This window comes from Papio anubis, chromosome 14, assembly GCF_008728515.1.
Source record: "Papio anubis isolate 15944 chromosome 14, Panubis1.0, whole genome shotgun sequence".
In the NCBI taxonomy this organism is placed as follows: domain Eukaryota; kingdom Metazoa; phylum Chordata; class Mammalia; order Primates; family Cercopithecidae; genus Papio; species Papio anubis.
The window spans coordinates 71,906,707-71,924,892 of record NC_044989.1 but is presented as its reverse complement, the minus strand read 5'-3'; the positions used below and the strand labels follow the sequence as shown (position 1 = coordinate 71,924,892).

Here is an 18,186-nt window from a genome sequence, read left to right as displayed (position 1 = left end):
AGATTTGGCCTGTGGGGCATAGTTTGCTGACCCCTGCTGCATAAGAGGAGGTTATTATTTTTGTTGTGTTTTTAGCATTCCCACCTGATTAGCAAGAAAACTGGGACCCAGAGAGGTTAAGGTCTTCCCTGGGACTACACAGCAAATTAGCTGGCAGAACCAGGGTTCCCCTGCCCACTCTCAAGGCTCTTCCCAGGCTCCTACTATCCCATCAGAACTCAAAGCACCCGAGCAGAGTTCTGGAGCTACAGACGGTTGGATGCCAAGTCAGGGCTGTGGGGAACCCAGAGCCCACTTCATTTCCCTGGCTGCTCCAGCCTCAGCTTGCAGGGAAACCCCACGCAGGCCAGGAGCCCAGGCCAAAGGAGGGGAACCCTTTAAAAGACAGAATGGAACGCAGGAACACACAGACTCCCTTTCTAATCAGGGCTGATTGCAACCGTAAGTGGAATAGCAGGCGAGAGTGCAACCCCATTTAATTTACAGCTGGAGCCAGGGCTTGGAAGCAGCTGCTAAACTCCTTGCAAAACTACTGGCTGGCCCCTGGGGAGCGGAGGGTGGAATCAGGAAACCTGGAGGATCCACGATGCCACGTGTGGGCTGGCACGAGCATGTATGTGTGTGTGTTTGTCCTTCTAGGGTTTCCATGTCTCCACATGTGGATGTTGCAGAGAACACTGGAGCAGGTTTCATCCCATGCCAGGGTGCCTTGGTAATTAGGACAACTGTATGGCCCAGTTTGCCTGGAATGGTCCTACTTATGCCTGTTTTTCCAGCGTGATTATTAATAGTGTTCCAGACTGGACAGTAAATTATACGGTCACTCTAGCAATGGCAGATGAGGACCCTCATACATGTACAATGAGCCACATGGGGGACACCCAACACATGCCCCCGACTGTAACACACTCTGCAGCCATGAATCTGGGCACTGGCATTTTGCCTGAGGCACATGGACAAGCATTTGAATCCTCCAGACCTTGGGGTTCAAATCTTGAGCGAGACAGACGCAGGGTCCACACATTTAGAGTTACCCAAATTGTCCCCTACTGTGGGGCAGTAGGAAGAGCAGCGAGGCCTCTGCTTGAGAGGGGACCCAGCCCTCAAGCTGCCCATGCTAGCACGATGCCAGGTATAGAACAGGTGCTCAGCTTGAATATTCAAGAAACAGTCCAGAGATCCACAGAGCTGCCTTCTAACACCCCAGCCCCAGACCCAGCCGTAGGCCTTGTTTCCTAATGAGGTAAACCCCTCGTGCCTCCCAGGGCCTGCCCTTGCTCACGGTGACAGCTCTGGGAACCAAGCCTGGGTCCCCTGCCCACAGCATGGCTTCCTTTCAGGCACAGAGCTGCCCCTCCCTCCCCATCCACATCTGACCTCCTTTTCAGCCAGCTCAAATCGCAGATTACTTCTCTCTGGAACCAGCCTTTCCCTGACCCACTTCCCTGCACTTCTGACTCCCAACGGGCCTTGCCTCACCGGCCCAGGCTTGAGCCGCCTGTCTCCAAGGGTCCTCTCTACTGCAGTCGGGACTCTGGCCTCCACCAACCCTCTGGAGGTTTCCCAGGATGGAGGCTGGGGGGCCAGGTCCTCTCTAGCTGCCCAACTGCCCAGGACTGCCAAGCTGCCTGGCTATCAGGCGAGGAGAAGGCCGCCCAGGACAGAGGTGTCTAGTCAGCAGCATCCAATCCTCCCACCCTGGGACTCTACCACAAAGGACTCCACGGAGCAGGAGGGACATGGTGCCCTCATGGAAGTGGGGGAATGAAAGCACCAGATGGGGGTTTCGCTGCTGGTCAGGAGACACCTGGAGAGAGGGGCAGACGAGCCACTGCCCGGACCTTGGTTCTAGCACTGACTCGTGCTGTGCTGCTGGACATCCCCGCTCAGGCCTCTGCTTTTTCCAGGGCGACTTTAGGGCTCGGAGTTGTTCCAGAGCAGAACTGTCCAGTAGACCTTCCCGCAGTGATCAAACCATCAGTGGCTGCACCAGCCAATGTGGTAGCCGGCCACTTGGCAGATGAGGCTACTGAGCACGGGAAATGTGACCTGACTGGGGAATTGAATTTACTTATTCTGATTTACTTTAACTGTAAACTTAACTAGCCACCCTTGGCTAGTGGCTACTGTGTTGGAGAGTGCAGCTCTAGAGCCTCAGTCTCCCTAACTATAAAATGGGGCTAATAATAGAATCCAGCCTTCTGGGGTCACTATGAGATGATGCATATAAAGCCTGGTTTTTAGCACATGGTAAAATCAACATTAATAATTCTTATCCTCTATGGGGTCCTGGATCCCCTGGAGCATTGGATAAAACCATGGCTCTTACACCAGATCATACCTGCGTGCGTGCACATGCACAACTTTGCATCCAATATCAAGATGCTCCTACATCTCCCAAGGCAGGTCAGGCATGCCTTTAGAAAAAGAAAGTTTCTTCCAGCAGCAAAAATCTCCAAGATTCTGAGCAGCACACGTTGCCGACGTTTCTGTCCCTCCCCTCCCTGCCAGGCCCAGGCATCTCAGAGAACCCTTCCCAACACTCAGGGCCAAGCACAGAGGCAGGGCTTGGAAAAATCCTCGATCATGGAGGGCAGGCTCAGGGCAAGGGCAACAGGATGGATTCTATGAGCTCATCCCAGCAGCCGTCACCAGAGTTCCCAGAGAGGCCGGTGGCGTCAGGAGGGGGTGACTGGGTGGGAGGCGGCGGTGGTGGCTGCTGTGGCCACAAGGGCTGTGGGGTGGAGAGGGAGGCTGGATGGAACGCGCTATAATAGCGGCTTTGTGCTCTGCTTCCCAGCTCCCTGGGAACGCCAGGAAGATTATGAAACCCGGTGTCTTTGGAAATGCCAGGATATTAGCTGGAAAAAGAATAATACGAAAATAAAATAATGCTCGGGATGGAGACAGCAGACGATTAGCAGACGGAGCCAGGGCCTCCCGCTCCGTGGAGGGAGCCAGGCTTGGCCCCAGCAGAAGGTTTCAGGGAAAGGCTGCCCGTGCTAATGAGCAGACAGGGCCTGCCTTCCAACAAGACGTCTTCCAGAGGGGAGCTGGCAGGCAAGGCCCAGCCCGCTGGTGGACGTGTGGGTCAGGGAAAAGGTGGCAGGAAGCAAGGGGGCGCCACAGACCTGGTCCTGAACTGTCAGATTACCAGCAAGGCTACCTGGCTTCCACCCATGGTCTTTCCCCAGCCCCTGCTAGGCCTGCCTCCCAACATCCTTCTTCAAGAAGCCTCCCCTCATTAGACACTGCCCCTCTGGAATGATTCTTATTCTACCTCCAACACTTCAAAGACGCAGATTCTAGGGGTTTATTTGCACTCACATGTGAACATCTCTCTTCTTGATCAGACAAGAGTTCCCCATGAGCCAGGCCTCCACCAGCAGATCAGGAGATCATTAGAAGTAAAGACCACGTTTCCCCCACCAAGCAGCAGGGAGAACATGTCATCTTGCCATACCTCCCTCTCCAGGACCCTGGTCACACACCTCCCAGCAGGAATGCACATGCTCTGCCTCTCTCAGAAGGGCACCCAAGTGGGGGGCCAATGGGAGCCCCATCTTGATGAGGCACTTTGTACTTCACATCTGTGCTATTCCGAGATGGCCCCTGGACCGGCAGCATCAGCATCACGTGGAGACTTGTTAGACACAGAGACTCTTGGGGCCTACCAGACCCTGAATCAAGAGTCTGCATTTTAACAATATCCCCAGACAGCGCCTACTTTTGCTAAGTCTGAGAAGCGCTTCGCAACATGCATTGTCGTTAATCCTTACAATGGCCCTGGGATTCAGTTACTTAGCACGAGTGGGGAAAGAGAGTCACTAATGGCATGAGTGACCTGTCCACAGCTAGTTAGCAGGGAAAGCAGAATTTGAGCCACAGAGGCCTCACGCATCCCACCAATGAGTCACCAGGCATCAGGGACCCGTGGGCAAAGACCAGCTCTCAGGACAGAAGCCAGGTCCTAGCACCCAGAAAATCCAACCACCTTCCCCAGGATGCAGGAAGGACCTTAGCCCCAATGCTGTGCTGGGGCATCAGGACATCCCAGGACAAAGACAGCAGCTCAGCCGCGGGAGCCCAAACCATTCTGGGTCCTGGCAGGAAGATGGAAAGGAGACTGTGGAGGGAGAGTGGGAGGGTGAAAGAGAAAGTGTGTGTGTGTGTGTGTGTGTGCGTGCGCGCATGTGATTGTGTATGTGTTCGTGTGAGTGTGTAAGAGAGTGTATGTCAGAATGTGAGTGTGTATGTGTTGGCGTGTATGAGTGTGTAGAGTGTGTTGGTGTGTGTGATGGTGTGTGATTGTGTACATTAGTGTGAGGGGTGGGGTTCATGAGAGTGGGTCTATGTTGGTATGTATGGGAGTGTGTGGAACGAGTGTGTTGGTGTGTGTGAGGGTATGTGAGAGTGTGATTGTGTATGTGTTAGTATCGGTGTTAGTGTGTGGGGGTGTTGTATGAGTATGTGTGCGTTAGTGTGTGTTGGTGTGTATGAATGTGTGGAGAGAGTGTGTTGGTGTGTGTGTTGGCATAAGACAGTGTGTGTGTTGGTGTGTATGAGTGTCTGAAGAGTTTGTGTTGGTGTGTATGAGTGTGTATTGGTATGTATGAGTGTGTGGTGAGAGAGTGTGTGTTGGTGTGTGTGCTGGTGTGTAAGACACTGTGTGACTGTGTGTCACTCAGGTATAGAGTCTTCCAGACAGTCAAGTGGGCCTGTGGCCCTGTCCAAATGCCAGACACACCTAAACCTTCCAAAATTCTCTGCTCCTCCAGCTGCAGGTCTGTGGGATCCGCCCTCTGAAGCCATTACCTCCCTCTCTGGTTCTTTCCGCCAGCCAAGCTGTCCCAGGACTCAGGGCTTTGCCACATTGGTCTCTTCCATGTATCACAGGCAAGTCACAGGTAAATTACAATCCATCACCCGCCTATGGCTGCTGCCTTCACGCCTGGTTTCAGCGATCCCTCAGGACAGTCTCTTCCACGAGAAGAATACACAGATCGGTCTCTGCTTCTGGGAAGTGCCCCCCTCATTCTCCCAGGCGCTGAGCCATGAAAGCTTGGCCTGGGTCCCCCAGCCTTGTCACTTTCTTCCTCCAGGCCCTAGCCAGCCCGAGGGCCCATCTACGCTTTGTCCACGTGTCTCCAGTCACCTCTATCCCACTCCCAGCCCCCTCGGCTCCCCGCTCCAGCCTTCCTGCCCTGGGCCGCCTGGCAGGCAGCCATCAGCTCTGTCTCCCTCACACAGCACTTCACCGTGTGTGTCAGCCTTGCCAGGGCCAACCGTGAACTCATCACAGTCCGCCCCACCCCGCCCTGCGGCCTGGCAACCACAGGGGCCCCACTGTCCACCTCTGACTCTTCCCTCCCCAAACCCTGCAGTCCCACCTCCCTCCACCTCAGCCCCACGGCCTCACGCCAGGTGGTCACCTCTCCTGGATCTCTACCCAAGACTCCTGAGGCTTCCTGATGGGAGGCTCTGCCTCCCAAACATCCTCTATGGCTGCTTGACTGATGGTCCTAAAGCCCAGCTCTGACTAGAGAACTCCTCTTGTCAATAACTGACACTGGCTCCCTACTGCTCTGGTCACCGTCTAGACCATCTGGAGCTCTTTGCCCAACACTGCTTTGGTTTTTGGTTTTTGTTTTTCTTTTCAGAAGCTCCTTTCCCCAATCTGGTGGCACTGTCAATCACAGAGAAGGGGCATGGCCCATGCCAGCCAATCAGAATGCTCCATCCCTCACCCAGGCGCAGGGGCTGGCGGGGCACCACCAGGCAGAGCCGGTCAGTCATGCCCCAGACTTCACTGACATTACTGAGAAAGCAGCACTCAGGGGTCTCCAGCTGCAAGGAAAACAGAGTGTGGCGCTGTGGGCTGGGCTACTTTATCCAGCAGGACTCTGCTGACCGGAGGGACGATGCTGGCCTTTCGTCACCAGCAACATCTTTGCTACCACACAGAGAGAGCCCGTATGAGACAAGGCCAAGACGGGGTACAAGTCCTGGGGACAGTGTGTGAACCTGTTTCCTGCCAGGCCTAATGCCTGCTTCACCTCTTGGGTTCTTCCCAGCTCTGTGAGTCCACAAACCCCTTTTCTCCTTAGCTCCTTCAGGTGGAGCTCTGGCTGATGGAAACAGTTCCTGATTACACAGGGTGCCTTCCTGGCCTTCTCAGACCTGGCCCTGACTCTGACGCCTGCCAAGGTCTTTATACCCCACCACTCAGCTAGAGCCACAGGACCATCACCAGCCCCTGCCCAGTGTCCAGGCCAGGCCCTTTCTGACTCAAAGCAGAGGGGGCCACAGAACACCAGCCCCACCCCAGGAGGCTCCCCAACTGCTCTGACCTCGGCAGCAGCTCCATCCTATCCTGCCCCACCCTGACCAGAAGACCAGTCCACAGTCCAGAGCCGAGAGTTCCGCTACCTCCCCTCAGCCTCCCCTTGACCTGGCCCCAGGACAGGGGAGGGGCTCTCTCCAAAGCCTATGGCAGGCTCCTCTGACATCCTCAGGCCCCCAGAGAACTTCCTCTCCTATACTACCACTGCTGGGCCTTACCCACCATCGAGGCCTGAGACTGACAGAGCCTCCCCAGCCTGCCCACTCACTCTCAGGGCCACTGCTGGCTTCACCTCCCCGCCGGTGCCCAGCCCGACAGATCCTGAGCCTCCCCACAGCACTCCTCCTGCCTTCAAAGTCAGACTGTCCTACAGATAGGTGCCCAGCCTGACCCCAATCACACAGCTGGCTTCACATGGACACCCTCACATCCCATGGGACCCGCTCTCTAGGGCCCAAGCCCAAACCCCCCAGGGAGGTGCCAGTCCTGGCTAGATTTCAGAGGAAGCAGCTCCTTCCCCAGCAGAGCGGGGACTGGCTATGTGCCAGTACCGAGTGCTCGCTCAGACTGTCCCCGAGGCACCTGCTCCTCTCTTTTGGGGAGCCCGTCACCCAGGTCCTGGAGAACCTCGAGCCTACCCTAGTTCCACTGGCTACAGAAAGTGCACCCTGGGCAGGAAAGCCATCCTGGGCTCAGCTTCTAACAGAAAGTGCACCCTGGGCAGGGAAGCCATCCTGGGCTCAGCTTCTGAGGCACACCTCTTCCCCAAAATTGCTGGGGATGCCCAAGAGATGGTCTCTGCCTCAAGAGGATGTACGTGCAACCAAGGACACTCTGGGGCCACAAGACCTCTCTCACTCCTCCCAAGGGCCTCCTCGCCCATCTTCATGCCAGCCAGCCAGGCACAGGTCAGCCAGATGGCCAAGGCCATCTTCCCCTCTGCTTTCATCTTGACACCTCAAAGTAGTAGCAGCAAGTGTTTCAGTGCCAAGGAAGCTTTTTCATTTTAGGAGAACACCCAGACTGGGGCTGCTTTCCCCACATGCCGCCCCACAGATACGGACGCCAGGATGACCAGCCAGTGTTCCATCTGAAAGTCCTAACCTGGGGTCCCTGTGCCTCTCCCACGTCAGCCCGCACAGCCCTGGGTAACCAAGATCCACCCCACCCGACCCAGGACAAGCGCAGCCCCACGTACCAGGGCCCCCTCGAGGGCAAACACAGCTGCAGGCCCCGTCTTCTCCAGGGGCTCCATGCGGCGGCGCCAGCGGCGGCGGCGGAAGGCGTCTGTCTTGCGGTACTCGAGGTGGAACTTCCAGCCAAAAAGAGAGGCGTACTCCCAGCCCTCGCCCTCTGCCTCCGCCTGCCTATGCTGCACAAGAGAAGGGGCAGACTCAGAGGCCAGTGGGAAGGCTGGGGGAGTCCTGTGCTCAGCTCTACCTTTGCCTTCCTGTCCTCCATGACAACTCCCCACCAGCTCCCACACCAGACCCTCCAGGTGGGAAAACCTGGGAGAGCCACCTAGAGGAGAGGGGCTTTCTGCAGCCACAGGAACCTCGGGTCAGAAAATCAGGAGGGGAGAGGAGGCTCCGTGGGCTGCGGGGAGAACCGAACACCCAGAAAGGGAAGGTAGACTGACGCAGTGATGAAAACACTGGGCTTTTGACTTGCTTATTTGTTTGAATTCTGGGTGGATTTCATGAATCCAAAGTTTTCTTGTCATTTCCTTTTTCATCTTCACATCCTGTAGTGGGTCTGCAGCTCACAGGTAAAAGAAAGATCCTATTTCCCAACCACAGCCAATTTCTCCCCAGGGGGTAGACCCAACTCAGCTGTGGAGGCACCCCCTGTACCTCGTTCATGGGGTCCCTTTCCCAGGCCTGAAGGGAGTCCTGGGAACCCCCTTGCCATTCAGTTCCTGGGAGAGAGTGACCTGGCACTGTCGTCAGACACCACCTCACGTCTGGGCCAGAAGCACAGTGACAAGGGCTAGTCCTGGAGGCCAGCTGTGCCCCTCTCCAGGAAGGATGCTGGCTGTGGGGTGGCGGGCAAGGCACATGAGCCTGGGCAGGCTTTGCCTCTGTCTGCTAGATGCCCCTTCAGGGAGAAAGTTGAATCTGTCTGGTTCACAGAACCAGGAACAGCTGGTTGTCCAAAAGCCTTGCCCCTCCCTGGACCCAGCAACAGTCCTCTGTAGGTTCTCTGCCCCCAAGGAGAAAGGAAGGAACCTGGGTCATGCCACAGGCTACTCCTGAACTAAGGGAGGTCTGGTTCTTCAGCCAAAATTCAAATGTGCATTTAGAAAGGAAGATCATAGACCAAGAAGGTTCAGGGGAGGCAGGCACAGAGGCTGTGCAGTGCACAGGCCCCTGTGTGACCCCGGAGCAAGTGCACATGCTTGCGTGGGTTCATCCGTGTGTACGATGGGCCTGACAGTGTCCTGTGGCATCTATGCTCAACTGTGGGCATGTATGCTTGCGTTGCATGAATGCCAATGGGGCCTGCCCCAGCCCCTTCACCAGCCAGTGTACACATGTGGCGCACCCATCCCCAGCTGCCATCAGCATCGACAGCTCCCAGCTCCCAGAAGTTACCTGCTCCAGGGAACCCCCATGCTAAAGAAAATCCCCTCACTGAAGAGATAGGTATGTGCTCCAGCTCACCCTAGCAACCCCAAGCTTAGACAAATGACTAAGAGGATACAAAGCCCAGCCCTGCCTCCAGGTGAGGGTTCTGTGGTGTTCCAAGTTGTGCACCTCCCTAGGCCATAGCTCAGGCCCCAGCTGACCTGCCTGAAGCTGCATCCTTGCTCCTTACACTCCCGAAGGCACTGCCCCAATAACGTGCAGCCAAATCCACGTCTTAGCCTCTGCCTCCAGGAAACCCAGCCTAAGACCCAGTCCGTGGGTGTCTTTCCATCTTCCAGGTCAGTGTGTGAACTTTGCATGTGATCTCCTGCAATCATGGGCATCTGAGTGTGTCTGTCCATAAGCATCTGTGTGTGTGCTGGGTGCGATCTGTGTGTCCAGTGTGATCTGTGCTGGGTGTGATCTATGGGTGTGCTGGGTGTGATTTCTGTGTGCTGGGTGTGATCTGTGGGTGTGCAAGCAGGTGTGATCTGTGCATGTGCTGGGTGTGATCCAGGTGCTGATGTAATCTCGTGTGCGCTGGGTGATCTGTGTGCGCGATAATCCAGTCTCGGGTTAGGTGATCTGTGCATGTGCTGGGTGTGGTCTGTAGGCGTGGATAGGTGCATCCAGGTGCGCTGGGTGCGATCCGGTGTGTGTGCTTGCGCGATCTGTATGCTGGGTGTGAACTGTGTGTTTGCTGAGTGTGATCTGGGTGTGATATGTGGGTGTGCTAGGTGTAATCTGTGTGTGCTGGGTATGAACTGTGGGTATGCTGGGTGTGAACTGTGAGTGTGCTGGGTGTGATCTGTGGGTGTGCTAGGTGTAATCTGTGTGTGCTGGGTGTGATCTGTGGGTGTGCTGGGTGTGATCTGTAGGTGTGATAGGTGTAATCTGTGTGTGCTGGGTGTGATCTGTGGGTGTGCTGGGTGTGATCTGTGTATGCTGGGTGTGAACTGTGTGTTTGCTGAGTGTGATCTGGGTGTGATATGTGGGTGTGCTACGTGTAATCTCTGTGTGCTGGGTATGAACTGTGGGTGTGCTGGGTGTGATCTGTGGGTGTGCTAGGTGTAATCTGTGTGTGCTGGGTGTGATCTGTGGGTGTGCTAGGTGTGATCCAGTGTGCTGGGTATGAACTGTGGGTATGCTGGCGTGATCCAGGGTGTATGGTGTGATCTGGGCGTATTGGCATGAACTGTAATCCTGGTGCGGATCCAGTGCGTTGGGCGTGATCCTTTGGGCGCTGGCGTAATCCAGCAATGCCTGGGCGTGATCCAGGGCGCGGTCAGTCAAGATCCGTGCGCTGGGTGTGATCTGTGTGTGCTGAGTATGATCTGTGGGTGTGCCGGTGTGATCTGTGTGCTGGGTGTGATCTGTGTGTGCTGAGTGTGATCTGTGGGTGTGCCGGGTGTGATCTGTGTGCTGGGTGTGATCTGTGTATATGCTGGGTGTGATCTTTGGGTATGCCTGGTGTGATCTCTGAGCACCTCCAGTGAGTCCCAGGTGTCTGTGCATACCATGTGCACACATGCAGGTGTCTGTGTGCATGCAGGTCTGCACCTGTGCCTGCTGGTCACCTGCAATCAGGGGCCTCACTCCCACCCACCATCTGCTGGCTCACCCTCTTCAGCGCTTCCATCTGGCTGAGATCCCTCCTGCGCAGGCGCACCCAGCGCCGCCGTCGGTGTGTGTAGTACATCTTCTCAGCAGGGACCCAGTGCTTCGGCTTCCGGTCCGGGGGAATGGTGATGCTATACTCCCAGCCTGGGGGAGGGGGAACCCGTCACTCATTGCTTGGCAGTTCCCCATCTCTCCTGGGACCATCTCTGAATTTGGGGCATGGTCACAGACTCTTGAGCAGCCACTGACTCTCGGTCCTAATTTGTAGCTTGGAGTGGGGGTGCCTTCAAGAAGTGTTCCGGGGTGGGTGAAATAGCCCAGTGAAGGGCCCTAGCATTCAGCTGTCCCCACCAGCATGGCTTGAGAGCTCGCCGGGGATGGGGCTCACCAGGCTCCACATGCTACCCACCTTGCTCATCGACAGCCCGGTTGAGGTCTGTGGACCATTCCTCATCTTCCCACTTCCAGCCCAGTGGGCACTCAATGTCATCTTTGGGAAGCACCTTCTCCCCGTTCTAAGGACAAAACCGAACAGACAAGCAATGAGAGGAGACAGACAGATGTGAGCAGGGAGGCAGAAGAGATACAACTTGACAACATACGTCCTCGAAGTCCCAGATAGAAGGGCAGAGACCCAGAGTCAGTGTCCTGCCACCACTGCACCCCACACTTTCCCTCTGGAAACCAAAGCATGAAGGCTCCGGAGGTAGGAGGGGGCAAGGAAGAACATGCCCCAGCCTCCCCTGAGCCCCAGGTGCCTCCAGAGACCAAATGTCTAGACCCCACCTGCCCCTGAGCGCCTGGTTTACCACATCGGTGTAGTTGTCACTCATGTAGATCCACTGGCCTCCGGGAAGCCGGGTCTGGTTCTCAAACACCTCCTCCACAAAGCTCAGGTGACCGGCGTCCATGTCATGGAGCAGGCTGTGGAGGGGGGCTGGTCAGAGTCTCCACTGGAGAGGCCCCCATCCATCCACCACCTCCTGGAGAGCACCCCTGCCCATGTCAGCCTCACCCCAACCAACAATGAGAGACATGGGGGTGGGAGGCAAGGGTGCAAGAGACCAAGGCAGAGAGTGAAAAGGAGACCTAGGGACACCCTGGGATAATCAGGGACAAAAGAGTACATCACCCAAGATAAAGAGAAAAGGAGGCCAACTGAAGACAGCAAAAGGAGGATGGGCAGTCGAGACTTGATGGATAGTTGTAAAAATATAAAGTGTTACCAAGTTGTACTCCTAAGATTTGAGTGCTTGACTGTATAACATATTATACTTCAATGTTTTTAAGTAAAAAAAAATTAAACACCACAGAGTTGAATGCCAACCAAACAGGAAAAGGAGAGGAGAGAGAGGCAAAGGCAGGAATAGACATGGAGAAGGACCACATAGATCTGAGAGGGACTGAGAGAGAAAGGACCACTCAGGGGATGTGTGAGCAGTCCAGACATGAGAAGGGTTCATGTGCAGAGGAGGTGATGGGCTTGTCCTGGGTGTCTTGGAGGATGGGGCCACACCCAATGGACACCACACAGAATGGAGGCTTAAGAATAAAGGCCTGGCCAGGCGTGGTGACTCAAGCCTATAACCCCAGCACTTTGGGAGGTTGAGGAGGATCACTTGAGCCCAGGAGTTCAAGACCAACCTGGACAACATAGTGAGACCCTGTCTCTACAAAAAAATTAAAAATTAGCCAGGCACGATGGCACACACCTGTGGTCCCAGCTACTCAGAAGGCAGGAGCAGGAGGATCACCTGAGGCCAGGAGGCTGAGGCTGCAATGAGCTGTGATCATGCTACTGCACTCCAGCCTCCAGACAGAGCAAGACTGTCTCAAAAAAAAAAATTTTTTTTTAATGAAAAGAATAAAGGACTGTCTGACTATCCAAGCCCTTCTGGAAAGGACTGCTGCCTGGCGAGCCTCAGTGCTGGGAAAGTTCAGTGAAGTTCCTATGACCAGTGCAGGAGCAAGCAGAGGGATCAGCAGAGCCCCAGCCTGCCTCCAAAAGGAGGGTGCAGTCCATGGTGGGCAGCCTGGCCTGGCTCTCCCCAGTCCTCCCTGCCCACGACTCACGTCTTCTCCGGACACACGAACCAATCTCCAGCCCAGGTCCAGCCGGCCGAGGGGCGGAAGCTCTCCTTGGGTAGCTTGATCTTGCCGGTGACGTCAGAAAACTTGGGGTAGGTGAGGCCCGTTGTGCCCCAGTTCCCGACCAGGGCCAACTTGGTCTGGTTCTCATACTGGAGGGCCAGGAAGAATGAGACGTGAACAGGGGGCCCAGGCAGCTCCAGGGTGTGGGAGGCAGAGGTGGGGGCTGCAGGCACTCACGGTTTCAGCAAAGACAGACAGCTTCCCCTCAGCAAACTGGTTGAACTCCTTCTCATCCACAGAGAGCCCAAACCACAGCTTGACCCGTATCTGCACTGGCATCCGGGCCCCAGGCACCTTCTCCATCGGATACTGGGTACCAGAGAAGGACAGAAACCCACAGTCCCCTTCAGGATCCAGATGTCCCAACGAGAGCCTGAGGAGGAGTCCTCCAGGGCTGGGTAGACCAGGCTGACACCCTCACTGGGAGTGTCCCCTGTGGAAGCGCTTACCAGAATTGCATGGAAGGGGAGCATACAATTGAGAAATGCCCACCCCACCCCCCATCCCTCACCAAGATTCCTCGCCATCAAAGGCAAAGGCTACATCATTCCCTTCTAGGAGCACTCTGCAGAGAGGAACCATGTCTAGCCCAGGATCTCTCCTCTCCCCTTCTCCCACCACATCCTCGCTTCCAGTTTCTTCTGGAACAGTGCTTGCCAATGGAACGTTCTATGATGAAAATGGTTTATATCTTCACCATCCAATATGGTAGTCACTAGCTCCATGTAGCTACTGAGCACTTGAAATGTGGCCAGTATGACTGGGGAGGTAACGTTTTCGTTTCATTTACTTTTAATTAATGCAAATTTAAATAGCCATCTGTGGCTACCATATTGGACAGCACAGTTCTAAAACTTGTCTCTAAAGGAGACACAATGATACAGATCTGGAAGGAGAAGAAATTAAAGCCTCCCCCTTCAAGTTTAATATTGTATTTCTTTGGTTAGTGTATCATCTAATATCCCTACCCTTTCAAGTGATTATCAGCGTGTCAACCACTGTTCACTGGTCTTCAACTGCTTTTTATCCTGAAACTTTCAGAAGCTCTGCCAAATGGGATAACCACAACAACCCAACATGAAACAGAAATTATTCTCCACAATTACTTCACCATTTGATTGAAACCCAAGGTCAGACATGGCCTGAGGAGCAGAAGCTCCTGCTCTTAAAATTCACATTGTCCCCTAGAGGAGGCAACACATTAAGTATCCAGGCCTAGTGTCATGAGCTCAAAGCAGTATATCCTCTGGGGCAGGGAGCCGCCTGAGCAATGGGGTGGGTTCAGAAAAAGAAAGGGCAGCTGAGGTAAGGTGTCCCACGCTGGTCAGGGAGGCCTGGATCCCTGGAGGGAGAGCCCAGGGCAGGTAGGAGGCTCAGGAAGGGGCAGAGGACATGCCAAGGCCGGGACCACCTCATACTTCCCTCCTGCAGACACAGCCCCGCTTCTTTTGGTTCATCTTCAATGAAGCCTGGAGGAGCCCCTGAGTCCACGTGTCATGCCCCGGGGAAACCTCTCCATGGCTGTTCGCTTAGGCTGTCCTCTCCCCCGGGTGGTTAACTGCCTTTACCCTCCAAACCACCAGCCCCAGGGAGATGGCAGGAATGCCTGACCCCCACTTCCCCCATCCACCCCCGGCTCTCTCCCCTGTCCTCCCCCAGACGGGGCCAGCCTGCCGGACCCAAAATAGCAACAGCAAATAAAGAAATGTCTAGTTTGGGGCTCCTCTCTCTCCCTGCTGGTGCTCATTTTTTCCAACTTTGGTTTAAGTTCAGAAACACCAGTGTTTTCTTGGTCTCTGCTTGCTGCCAACATTTTTGTAGAGCTTGCTCAGGAGCTACTGGCGGGGCTCATAAACTCAGTGGGGAAGACTTCGAGAAACAATTCTATATCTTTTTTTTTTTTTTTTTTTTTTTTTTGCTTGAAACCAGGGAAAATGTTTCAGTTTGCATTTCCCTGAGGCTACATGGCCAAGAGGTCAGAACCTGGAGCTCGTCCCCTCCCAGCGAGTCCACCAGGCACGATTCAGTAGCACCCCTGCTACTCTCACAGACAGCCTTCCCGTCAGCCCCGCTCAGATGCGGCCACTCCTTGACTGCCTTCCCTTTTTGCTCTACCAGGCCAGGAACTGGCTTAGGAGGTAGATTCTCAGAGGTTAGACTCTGACAAGCACAGGAGGTTAGAAGCTAACGGGAAACATGCCCCAGCTGGCACGTGAGCAGGTGGATGGGGGCAGCCTACTGCCCAACACACAGACACACACAGACATAACTTACTCACACAACTGTGTGCAGACATGTGCTATCCCTGGCCTTCAGCTGGCCTCTAGTCATGGCACGCATAGAGCAGGGGAGCTCCCCAAAAGGAAAAGGGGAGAGGTGGGGAGAGAAACTAACATCCATTGATCACTTATTTCCAGCAAGTCCCATCACCTGTGTTACCTAACTCAACCCTCAAAACCTGTAATATGGGCAGCCCCACCCACCCTCATTTTACAGATGATAAGACAGCAGGCAATTCAGAGAGGTTAAGCAACCTGCCCAAGGCCACACAGAGCTCCAGTCAACCCTGGCATCCTCTGTGCTACTGAAACCTGTCCTCTCCACACCCCCCAGGGGACAACAAGACAACTGGTCAATATACAAATGCGTCTGGGCATCACTCGGGGGCTCTGCTCCCAGGTTCGGGCTGGAGGCTAAAGTAAGTCAACAACGACTTCCTGGAAGAGGGGAGGAGGGAGGAGAGATGTGGGGAGGGGGAAGGTCGAGCGCGGAGGGGTTTTAGGGAGGTGGACTAGGCTGGATGAAGACCCAGTGGCTTAGGTCAAGGAGGCCTTGAATGCTAGCAGAGCTATTCAGGGCAAATGAAAAGAGATAAGGAGGGCTGGCGCAGTGGCTCACGACTGTAATCCCAGCACTTTGGGAGGCTGACGGGGGGGCGGATCACCTGAGGTCAGGAGTTCGAGACCAGCCTGGCCAACAGGGTGAAACCCCGTCTCTACTAAAAAAAAAAAAAAAAAAAAAAAAAACAGAGCTGGGTGGGGTGGCAAACGCCTATAATCCCAGCTACTCGGGAGGCTGAGGGAGGAGAATCTCTTGAACCTGGGAAGCAGAGGCGGCAGTGAGTGGAGATCACACCACTGCACTCCAGCCTGGGCAACAGAGTGAGATTCCATCTCAAAAGAAAAAAAGAGGTAAGGAGCAGGCCTGCTTCTCAGGGCCGCTCCTCCCCAAGCAGGGGCAGCCTCACTGATAGCCCTTCAAGGAGGGCCCTCCCTTGGGCCTGGGCAGCCATCGTGCAGGGAGGGATCTCCCGCATTATGTCCTGCACACCAGGACCACAGCAGTCTTGGCTCTATGTCTGTACATGAGCCTAGATGGGCTCTCCCCAAGCACCTGCTCACCTCCCAGTCACCCATCCCCAAAGCTGGTGACCCCCCTGGAAAGGAGGAAGAGGGAGCAGGGATGGGTGTTGGAAGAGGAGAAAGGGCAGGAGAAGTGGGGGCTGGTGAGACCAGGGGACACAATTACATGCTCCCAGCTTTCCAGTGGGTCTAGCTTGTGGTGCGCCTGTCCCAAACCCCAGATACCAGCCTTCCCAGCAGAGGGACCCGAGCCTCAAAGTGACTCCAGCTCCAGTCCAGGGCACTGGGGTTGGTGTGGAAGCCAGGTCATACAAGGCCTGCTAGTGCCTGGGAGCTGAGGACTGAGGCCTCCCTATAAAGGACACCTGCCTGGAAGGACAAACACAGCCCCAGGGGTCAGCCCTCTGACATGGCCTGGACCACAGACTCCACCTCATTCACTCCCAGCGCCAGTGATTCCAGCTCAAACCTACTAGGTCCTACACTAGGTGCAGGGGCCTGGGGACTTTGGGGGAGACCGAGGAAAAGGAAAGTTGTTTTACCCAAAGACCTCCTCTCCTTCCAAGACCACAGCCTAAGAACTAAGATAGGTCAAGAACAGGAGGGGGAAGCAGAAGAGGTGGGAGAAAGGCCTTGTGTTGGGAAAAATATGATCATGATTTGGGAAAAAAGAAAACTCACTTTCAGAAAGATTGTCTGCAACTTCCCACAATTCTTGCCACAGTAGTTGGCACCCCGCCGGGAGAAGAGGACTTGGTGGGCGGGCACCCGCTGGTATGCCACACGCTTGTCTCCCTGCAGCATCCAGATGATGATATCCGGCAGGCTGTTCTGGGGCTGAAGAGAGGGCGGTGGTCAGGGTGGGGATGGTGACACACCAGGCCCACGCCCCACAGCCACACCGTGAGCTGACCTCTGACTCAGAGGCCACAGAGGCCTCTCCTCTCCCAGCTTCCATCCCACATGCTGCCCACCCTGGCCTTCCCCCAGACCTCCCAGGGCTGGCCGGTATCTGGCTTGAGTGGCAGTAAGCCCCCAGAGGACAGAGCATAAGGCGGCTCCCAGCTCACATGAGAAGCCCGCCAAGGTTACTGAGCTGAGTACATCTTTCTGGGAAGAGACACTCCTGCCTGGACCTCAGACCTTACATTCTTAGGCCCTCGCTACCAGGTAGACATTCCCGGGGGCAAACATCAGAGAACGAGATTTGACCAGGGAGGTCACATTACGCCTAGGACACCACCCACCTTCCTCAGTCCCGAAAGCGGGAACAGATCCATGGAAGGTATGCCCTTCCCAGAGGACACACCCTCCTCCCCTAGCAGCAGGATTCCCGTGGCCTGAAGACACTGGACTCTGAAAATGGTGACTAGTCCGGAACGAAACTGCGAGGCCCCTAAGCCCCTCCAGCATGATTGACAACTGCTCCCAGCTGCACACTCTGGCGAGCAGGCTGATTGGGTAAGGGTCCATTTGTTTCCAAGGGTGGTGAGCAAAGTGAGCCCAAGTGGGGCCAGGTCTCCACCCAGGGCTCCTGCTGAGCAGATGCTCCTGCAGCACAGGTGAAGCATGCCCATGCATCACTTCACTGAACCCCAACAGCGAGCCCAGGAGGCAAGACAGGCAGCCCCATTTGACAGGTGAGGAAATTCAGGCTTCGAAAGCTTAGGAACCAATGCAGGTTTTTCTGACTCCAAATATGCGTTCCTAGCCACTAAACCAGGGGTTCTCAAAGTGTGGCGCCCACAGCAGCAGCAGCTTCTGGGAACTTGTTAGAAATGCATATTTTCAGGCTCTGCCCCAGTTCCATGAGGGCCAGGAACTCGAAGGGTGGGCCCTAACCTGCTTTTCACAAGCCCTCCAAGGGATTCTGATGCACATGCAAGTTTGAGAAGGGCTCTCTCCACGGGGCCCTTACAGTAACAGCACTGTTGGACCTTAACCCCTTCCAGTCATATCACAATTGATGCTTAGAGTTCAGGGGTCAGTCTGGGCTGAGATTACAGAGAGCAGCCCATGACCAGCCTGAGGGGTTGTTCTGCTGCCACTGTGAGCGGTTGGTCCACAGCTGAGCAACACAGTG

The 18,186-nt window shown here is 55.2% G+C and overlaps 1 protein-coding gene across 16 annotated transcripts in view; it reads right to left on the bottom strand.

Annotated features, from left to right (window-relative positions):
• DYSF (dysferlin) overlaps positions 1–18,186 on the bottom strand; it is a 231,439-nt gene that overhangs the window by 103,690 nt on the left and 109,563 nt on the right. For all 16 annotated transcript variants that reach the window (XM_021924954.2, XM_021924952.2, XM_021924957.2 and 13 more), the window contains 7 exons: positions 16,785–16,940; positions 12,919–13,050; positions 12,664–12,830; positions 11,400–11,514; positions 11,000–11,105; positions 10,592–10,734; positions 7,542–7,715 (listed from right to left, as the gene is read on the bottom strand). In XM_021924954.2, the coding sequence (XP_021780646.2) occupies positions 7,542–7,715; positions 10,592–10,734; positions 11,000–11,105; positions 11,400–11,514; positions 12,664–12,830; positions 12,919–13,050; positions 16,785–16,940 (993 nt within the window). The remainder of the gene's footprint in view (positions 1–7,541; positions 7,716–10,591; positions 10,735–10,999; positions 11,106–11,399; positions 11,515–12,663; positions 12,831–12,918; positions 13,051–16,784; positions 16,941–18,186) is intronic.